Raw genomic sequence first — 9517 nt, 5'->3', positions numbered from 1 at the left:
TAGAAGCATTACCTTGGTTGTGAAAATCAGGTCAATGCCACATATTGGGTCATGGTGAAAGGAAATGTGACATTTGAAATCTTGGAATATGGAAGAAATGAGACTGGAAGCCTGCACTGAATGGCTTGAACCCGAGAGCCAGCGAGTACAAAACTAGACTGCTGTTTCTCTTCAAACATCCTAACATCTTATCACGTTTACTTTGAGTTAAAGTACACATACAGAGTAAGTAGAAAGATATTTCCATCATTTGTCATCTGTCAATAAACAATAAGCGGCTGAAAGTCCACAGAAGTCAGCAAAATGGTATAGATATGTTTTTGTGGGTTCTGGCCTTTGGTTCATGTTGGAATAGTGAGGAATGAGAGGGTAGAGGGAATTACCAAACCAGCATTGAATAACATTAGGCTAATTGAAATGTTAAAAATGTGAGTACTTTTTCCACCACTGAATGCTACCCTGATCTTAGACTTGACTCTAGAACAATTCTATACAGCCTCAGTAGGTGGCGGTAATGCTCCATGAAATGCCATAATCCAACAATAACAGAAGAAGAAGAAAGTCCACTATTCTACAGAAGTAGAAGAAGAACATGTTGATGCTGTAGTTTCACTGACAACAAACATGGACAAAAAGAAGAAGTATTTCGACGTGACTGCTTCATCGGTACCTAAGCAGGCTTTTCTCACCTCATGCTGTATTGTATTATGTTATATTCTGTTACAATACATCTTATAGTCAGGCTAGATCATGTGCAGTAGCAAGTGCTAGCATGCTAAGCCAACAGGCTATCTAACGTTAGCCAGATAATACAAATATATTCACCTAAGCCAGTGGTGGGAAAAGTACTCACATTTTTTACTTAATTAAAAGTATCAATGTAGAAATACTCTGTTACAAGTAGAAGTCCGGAATTCAAAATTTAAAACTGTAAAAGTACAAAAGTATTGGCATCAAAATGTAACATTTCATCATGATTTGTGTGCGTGGGGATCTCATTTTAAACAAGCTTCGTGCTTTATGAGCCTTCAGTTTAGTAGACCTTGTATTGTGAATTTGTACTTCCATGTACCGTTGTTCTCATGTCTGATGTCTCACTAAATAAAGCACGTCAATCAATACCAAAAGTAGAAAGTACTCATTATGCAGAATGTCCCATTTCACAAGTTTTCAAATGTATGAAAATCTTTTGAAAATAGCTGATCTACAAGCTCACAATGCGTCACGATTGTGAGCTTGTAGATCTGCTATTTTCAAATGGCAGAAATGTATATAGGGCTGAAGTGGTAAGTAACTAAAGTTTTCTAATAATTGTAGTGGAGTAAAAGTACAATATTTGCCTCTGAGATGTAATGGAGTAGAAGTAAAAGTACAGAAAATTGAAAATACTCAGTAAAGTAAAACATATCTAAACATTTTACTTAAGTACAGTACTTGAGTAAATGTACTTAGTTACTTTACATCACTGCAGATAATGACAATATATTAACCTAACTAACCTAATTTGTGTTTTAAACTCTAATATGTGGACATGTGTTTCTCTTACAGTTAGTTGATCTAAAAGCTGAACTCTACAGGAAGCAGGAACAATTCAAACAAGCAAAACTAGGTCAAGACAATGGGGCTGGTTCCAAATCCAAAATCACCGTCAAGGTATGTTAAAAACTGGACATGAGAAAGACATGTTAAATAAGATGTGATTGTGTGGTGTGTGTGTGTGTGTGTGTGTGTGTGTGTGTGTGTGTGTGTGTGTGTGTGTGTGTGTGTGTGTGTGTGTGTGTGTGTGTGTGTGAAAACTTAACCACCATGTTCTGTTTCCATGGAACTGTTTAGAAGCCTAATGTATGGAGCAAACAGAACGCAGGGGTGTCAGCACGGGCTGAGAAAGACGTAGAGCAGGTGACTGAAGAGGAGAACAAACTGGACCAGTCCAGGTGAGTTCTGTACATCTCAGGGATACAGGAAGAGTGGTAACCTAAGATGTCTGGGCGCCTCAATGTGAAATCGACTGTTTTTTTTTCTACACAAATGTGAAATCAACAGATGGTAAATTTTACTTGCCGATTAATTGTCACAAATAATTGCGAGTAACAATGTAATTCTGTCGTGTGGCATTGAACATGATACAAATCACATTTCTGTTTGGCGTTTAGGCTTCGTAAACAAAAGGTGCTCAGGGCCGATATGACAAATAAGATGTTTTAATAACGTTATACACTTATATCCACTATGAATAGTGGAAATAGCCGATCTACAAGCTCAAAGCGCGTCACAACGTAACGCGTTTTGAGCTTGTAGATCTGCTATTTCCACAATTTTTGAAAATCCAACATGGAAATTATTATGACGATTATGTAAAAATAATTGCGATTATCTCAAATAATTGCGATTATCTCAAATAATTGCGATTAGACGATTATGTAATAATTGTGACAGGCCTACAGATAGTCATAACATACTGCTGTAGCTCACACCACGGCCAATGTATCTCTCAATGTTCCACTTACTTTTATGTTCTGACAGACGCAAGTTGGAGGAAAAGGCCAGACTCTATGAACAGATGACTAAAGGAGATTTTCCAGGTTTGTGCAAGATCAGTAATGCTCTTGTTTGTGGATATATCCTGATAAAAGGAAACAAGTCCACAGGACCTTTTTTGGGTTATCCTTTTAGCTCAAGTGTATGACTGTACCCGTACTGTGTGCATTTCTGTCTAATAAAGTATTCAATCAATCAATCAATAAAAGCCATGAACTGACATGTTGTACGCTGCATTTGAAGAGCTTGGCCGGCTTAGAATGCACAATGGTTGCTTTTGTTGACTGAATAAAGCCTAATTTATGCTTCGTTATCATACGTGTTTTCTATGTCAGATGAAGAGACGGAGGGTCTGTTCCTGGTTGATTTCACTCAGAAGATCATTGACAAACAGAAGGAGACACGTTCACAGAGGGAGAGTGAGAAAGAAGAGGATGAGAGAATCAGCTCCTCTCCCATCCCAACCCCTTCGGATCCAAATGAGGAATGGTAAGAGCTGACATGCAAGACCCTAAACATCTTGTAAACAAAAGAAGGCAAGCTTGAAGTCTTATGGCAATCAGACCATTCATTACAATTTGAGATATCTTCATGCATTTTCTGTGGGCAAAATGGTTTTATACTCTGCAGTTCTGCTTTGAGCTCTGAACAATCAATTAGTTAAGACCCAACCCATTCAGTATGTAATATGAATTTCTTATCAATCACACACTTAACACATGATGTTCTGTATGCTGTCATCCGCTGTAATTTCGGCTACTTAGGAAATATTGGCGATGCAAGAAGTGCATTCAGTTTCCACAAGAAATATGCTGCAGCCTTAAGGCCAGTACATTCTAACTGTTCGGAAAGGCATCTGGTGGTGCACGGGTTGCGACGAAAAGTTCTGAGACCGCCTTTCCGAAGCTGGGATTTACGTCAGTGTAGTTATATCACCTCCCTTTCCTGAGAATAGTTGGTACGTGGGAATGAGTATGTATTAGGCCTGACATGCAAGCACCCAAACATGTGTTAGTGGCAGTGTTGGCTTATGTCGTTTGGTGTGGGGCAAATGGAACATTGTAATCCAACAATGAACAATTTCATGGGCAAGACAGTTCTTTTATACTACCACTACCACTTTTTGGAATCTAATAATACATTTAAATAAGTGCTAATAAGGGTATTCATAATGGTCGGTAGTTGAAAATATTAACGTATTAATCATGTATATAATTGTTATATTCACCATATACTACTAATCATAATATAAATATTCAATTCAACATTGTGTCCTACTGCTTTCTCTATCTATAGGGTGGACTATGTAGATGCTTTGGGACGATCTCGCAGATGCATGAAGAAAGACCTTCCTGGATTTCAGAAAATGGACCAAGATCTTAATAAGGGGAAAATGTAAATATGAAGACAGAACCTGTCAGCTATTTTTGAAAATGTGTTTACAAATTTGGAAAACGTTTTAAAACGTTGTCGCCTAACGGCATGCCCAAAATAGGGACGCCGGGGTAAAAGTGGTTAAAACGTAGCCAATATGTTAATTTGGTTAATGGATCTTTATTGGATATGATTTCTCCCCTACCTGCAGAAACGCCCCGGCTGAGAAGACCTTACTGTCAGAGGACATGAGACGAGACATGCAGAGGCAGGAATGGGAGAGAGAGGAAGAGGAGGCGATGAAGAGGCCTGTAGGACCAATCCACTACGAGGACATCAGGGAGCAAGGTTTGCCTAATAGGAATTCCATAAAATCTTCTGTACACCTTTTGTATTTATCCTCTTAAACCCTATATTACTTTTTATAGTTACTACTACTACGAACTACAAGCTCATAACGCTTCACAGGGCAATGTGTTGTGAGCATTTTTGAAAATATACCCAAAATGCGGTTAATGTGGTTTAAAGCATTGGATCGTACTTAATCCACCAGAATATAAATTTTCCTGTTCTTTTTGTTCATCTCAGAGGCCCGGGAGCTCGGCGTGGGTTACTTTGCCTTCTCTCATGACCAGGAGCAGCGTAGAAAACAGAGAGAAACACTGGACATGCTCAGAGACCAGGTGAGCTGCTGCTTTTTTAAACACAAAAATGTTTAATTGCTGTGTGTGTGTGTGTGTGTGTGTTGCAAACGGCGTGGATCACATTCACTCATTCACTTCTCCTCAGACAACAGACCAGCGCAATAAAAGAGAACAGCTGAAGGAGAAGAGGAAGGCGATACTTAAGGCCCGACTGGCAAAGATTAAGCAGAGGAAAATGAAGAAGTCTAAACTGGATGGCACTGAGGAGGAAGACCCAGGAGCAGAGGATGGCGAAGGTTAGAATGCCATTAATGAATCCATAACTATTATGATATGCCGGGTATAAGGATGCTAGGATTGGGGAAAAGATGACAATTTTCAACATGACACCTATATTTTTTCAACATGACACCTATATTTGTTGTAACGTTCCATTTGTAAAATAAACATGTCCACCATTAAGGCCAATTTATGCTTGGAGCGACGAGTCGCGCTACTTTCCGAGCCTTGCGTGTTGATACTGTCTGCGACACATCTAAACAAGGAACTGAAGGAAGTGAATGTAGTCTCGCTCATCTCTGTGGTAGCGTAGCTTACCCTGTGTTCCCAACCAATCAGGGACGTGACATTTTATGAAGTGTCTGCGACCTTAGACTTTTCCAGTGGTATGTGACACCGTCGGTGGACGTCCTCCGACACATTCTTTCTCTTTTTTTGACTTCACTTGCGGCATGTGGCACATAGTTTGACACTTGTAGCTCCAAGCATGAATTGGCCTTTACTGTTTTTCGCCACTACCCTTGGTGGACATGACTTTATCCTTATTTATTATGTTTAAGGCAAAGTAGCAGTCTAATACAAGAAAATAAGAATCAGGTTGATGTAATGCCGGTCATAGACCGAATGGACGTGCCAGGCCAGAACTGCCTGCAGAACTGTAGGAACATGGAGAATGGCCGGAAATAGACAGACAGGGGGAGTGTCTGTCTATTAGTTGTATCATAAATATTATTTCAGTAGACTATGATAATATGAAAGAGCCTGCTTGCTAGTAATTGTTTGTTAATAGGAGATTGTTTTGTATTGTCATCTTTCCTAGAAGAAGAGGAGGATGTGATTGGCCCCCTGCCTCCATCAGAGGAGCCTCCAGAGGGCAGCAGATCAAACAAAGTGGAGGTGGAGGTCCAGGAGAGGAAGGATTCCAAGCCTGGAGTTCCCCATGTCAGAGAATGGGACAGAGGGAAAGGTACATTAAATCATTCAAATGTCTTGGTATTGAAACTTTCTAAGGGACAAGCTGAAATAATTGTGGATATTCATAAAGATAGTTTGATGTCCTCTAGTTTTCCAGAGTCCCTAGCCCTGTTCCACAGAGCAGTGTATATATGTCATTGTCTGCTCTTGTCAATACAAAAGAATGATTTTTGAGCTGCACTTTGGTGAACGCCAGCCCAAACAGCTGATAGTTAAAAAGTTGGGATTTATATAAACTAACTGGACAGGAGAACATGCACACCTCTATGGAAACTCTGACCCATGTACACTCACAGTTTGGAGACAGTGGAAGTTACCAACATTTTCAAGTTAATAAAGCAATACGCCACTAGAGGTCGCTGTTGACCATAGATTTTACTTTGGCCGAGACCCTCTCAGCCACTTGTAAAATCAAGGTAAACAGCGACCTCGCATAGCTTTTTGCTTTTCTAAAACCGTTTCAAATATGGCAATGATGAAAATCATAGACTCGTCCCAATTAAAACGGTTCTTAATAATAATTCACTACAAGAAGTAGTAGTTCCTGACTGACAGCACAAACCAGGAAAAGCAACTTGCCAGTCCAGACCATTAGCCATAGCCTAGTGGAGCTGCAGCAGCTGTGCAGTGCCGGGAGACTCTTCCTAGTTTACAAGAGAATGGAAGCGCTTGTTTTCGTAATGAGCCTCGCCGGAAGACCCTCAGTCACTCGCTGTCTTAGAGTTATAATATACCTCACACGGGCGTTGCTTAGAAGCCCTGTGCAGGAAAACAAACGCTCCCCTTACCTCGTTCTGCTACAGATACGCACAGTAGTGACAAATAACGCACCTGTGAGTGTGACTGATGCAAGCTGATCTAAGAAGTAGATTATATGTGTGTTTTATCACGGAAACCAACCAATCACAATCAAGGATTGGGACTATCTGTTTCAGAATTCTGATTTATGAAGTGAGAACTGCATACATGTGTGCACAAAAGACAAAAATAATCCTATTTATAAAACATGCTATTTTGGCTTGTGGGCTCACATAAACATTTAGTATGGAATCAACACAAGTTTTATGAATGAGGCCCAAGATCTGTTTATACACAGGCGTGCATGTTGTAATGAAGCCTCTGATTCCTCTCTTCTCTTCACAACTGAAATGTCTTTACCAAATGTCAATTCTTCGTACTTTTTCCTTTCGTCATTCAGAGTTCTTGCTTGGCCAGTGGACGAGCCGGCGTCGGTCGGAGCGAGATTCAGAATTCGCTCCACCAACTGCGTATTTCGCTGATGAAAAGGGAGCGAGGCACAGACGACCCACAGATCGAGAGGAGAATAAGACCAAAATGTCTTTCAAGTTGTCAAACGACCCACGCAGAGGCACCGGGAACAAAGAGGATCCTCAGTCAAGTCCTCCACCCCGAAGCGCCCCTTCAGACTCTCACGCTGGGCAGTCTGCTCCTACCCCCACACAGCCCCAAACTACATCACAGGCTCAGCCTCCTCCAATCCCCTCTTCCAATCCCCCCTCAACCTCTGAGTCAAATCCTCAATCCCAGTCTTCCCAGCCAGCAACGTACCCTAAGTTCACTCCGTTCAGCCTCCAGGTTCCCCCTCCTCAGTTTCCACCACCACCACCACCTCCTCCACAGTTCACTGGAACACCTCACCTGTATCCTCGATTCCCCCCTCAGCACGCTAACCCGTGTCCACCCCAGTCGCAGAGCCAATCCCTGCCCCAGCCTCCACCTACACCTGAGAGCGAAGCCCAAGCACCACCCCAGACCTCATCTGAGAATCTGGATGCAATGCTCTCCTTCTATAAGAACTCCACTTGATCTCAGAGTATTTGCTTTGTCCCTCTATGATGAGTTTTAATATATTTTGAGAGTAAAATACTGTATCTACCATGTTCTTTGTTACTCTTTGCTGGAAATCAAAGAACTCTGTTCTATAACACTTATTAAAATTTTGAGATTTTGGCTCAACATTGTTCTGTATTGTGTTGACATGGGATCAACTGTTTTTCATTCTCTCCACAATTTTGTTGTTATGCCAATCTCTCATGTGAATAGTCCCTGTCAGTGGCGATCCCTACTGTTCGTCTGAGGAGGGTGTAGACAAACACCCTCCCGGTTACCCCCCCCCGCCTTATTTTCTAGCTGAATGTCTGCCATTTATTTTATATCACAATACAATGCCTATGCACACTGAGAAGTGGCAAAGCATGTGTTGCTTAATTAACAAATGTTAAAGTTTCTACTTGTGGTGACTTAAAATGCCTAGTTTGATTTTCATTCAGGTCACGTGGTATGTATGAAATGTATCTGTTGAGGAAAATTAGTTTTCTGATCTGTAGAAGCCAAAAACATTAAAGAACAGTCTGGCTCAGGCTTCATGTGGCCAGCCTGTGACACACTGAACCCCAGAAGCCATGAACGTGAATACATAGACCTGAAAAGGTTACAGCATTCCAGTGACACAGGCTCCAAAAGTTCTGGTGCAGAGAGCCAGCCTCTCCTGGGCATGAGCAGAAAGGGACATCCTGCTTCCCAAGACGATCTGTGACCCATGGTGGGAAGGGCTGTTCCTTCTTAAGCCCAAGGAGCAAAGCAGACTCTCCAACTCCATCAAGGGTCCAGAGTAGACACGACTGTTAGTTCTCAAACATTTTCACGTCAAGAAACACTAAATTAATATGTATTTTGCCACAGACACCAATCAGAAAATATTTTGTGCCAGGGACCCCCCATACTGTTTTTTAAAAAATATTCAAAAATGTTAACATTTTATCAAGCTTTTGGAAATGGCAGATCTACAACCTCACAACACGATGTGTTGTTTTGTGAGCTTGTAGATTCACTTTTTTCAAATAGCCGATGTATACACTGTAGGGTTAAAGTGGTTAAACTGATTTTGATGCTATTCACACACATCTTTCAGGGGAAGCCTGGGGGTCCCTGGACCCCACTTTCAGAACCACTGCAGTACAGGATGCTCTCATTCACCAGCAGCAGCACTACTTTGCTTCTATCTGCAGACACCAAAGCAGTACATGCAGAACATGGTCCAATAGGAACATGGCTACATGAGCACCATGCAGTTATGGAACACGTTTGCTGATAGTTGTGGTCAGTCAGTGTTGTGATGTTACAACATAATTTATATAATAAAACAATGTGTTCTAGGCTTTGTGCTATGACTGTTTCCATCACAAGTTCATTCAGTGGTCAGTGGATCGCTGGATTATTGTTTTGTGTCAAACTTTAATCTGATTTGTTTTGCACCAGGGTTCATTACAACGGTCCAATCTCCACCTGACAGAAGACACAGTAGCCTAGGCTACCTCACATCTCTTCTCTCACTTTTAAAGGTAACTTATTGCAGCAGAAGAGTGTTCATTATTGAACTAAGTAAAGCCAAATAGCAATCGTGTACAGTGAACTTTTTCTCACCCTATATACTTTGTTGTGAATCATGGAAAAAATAGCTGATCCACAAGCTTGTAGATTATATCTTCATTGAATGTTCGCCTATTTTTGCAGAATGTTCACCTATGCATGCCCAGAATAGTGACGCTATAGGGTTAATGTGGTTAAAAGAAATTCGCGTGACGATTTCTTTGAAGGTTTCTGTTCTGTATTTATCAAGCTAAATCTGAAAGAGCTCAGTAGCTGTGAGGTTTAGGGCCAGCTAATACTTTCACTGAGGGTCTTCC

At 41.1% G+C, this 9517-nt stretch overlaps 1 protein-coding gene across 1 annotated transcript; it reads left to right on the top strand.

The window, feature by feature from the left end:
* The first annotated feature begins 578 nt into the window (after positions 1–578).
* ccdc174 (coiled-coil domain containing 174) lies at positions 579–7787 on the top strand. The gene is made up of 11 exons (XM_084062636.1): positions 579–666; positions 1549–1653; positions 1834–1934; positions 2524–2582; positions 2874–3027; positions 3835–3933; positions 4124–4260; positions 4501–4595; positions 4702–4852; positions 5656–5802; positions 7009–7787. The coding sequence occupies exons 1-11, from the start codon at positions 625–627 to the stop codon at positions 7635–7637; spliced, it is 1719 nt and encodes a 572-aa protein (XP_083918762.1). The 5' UTR covers positions 579–624; the 3' UTR covers positions 7638–7787.
* The last annotated feature ends 1730 nt before the right edge of the window (positions 7788–9517 follow it).

Source organism: Gymnoscopelus microlampas (genome assembly GCF_963454915.1).
Source record: "Gymnoscopelus microlampas genome assembly, chromosome: 7".
NCBI lineage: Eukaryota > Metazoa > Chordata > Actinopteri > Myctophiformes > Myctophidae > Gymnoscopelus > Gymnoscopelus microlampas.
The sequence above is the reverse complement of the archived record's forward strand: the minus strand, read 5'-3'. Positions and strand labels throughout refer to the sequence as shown.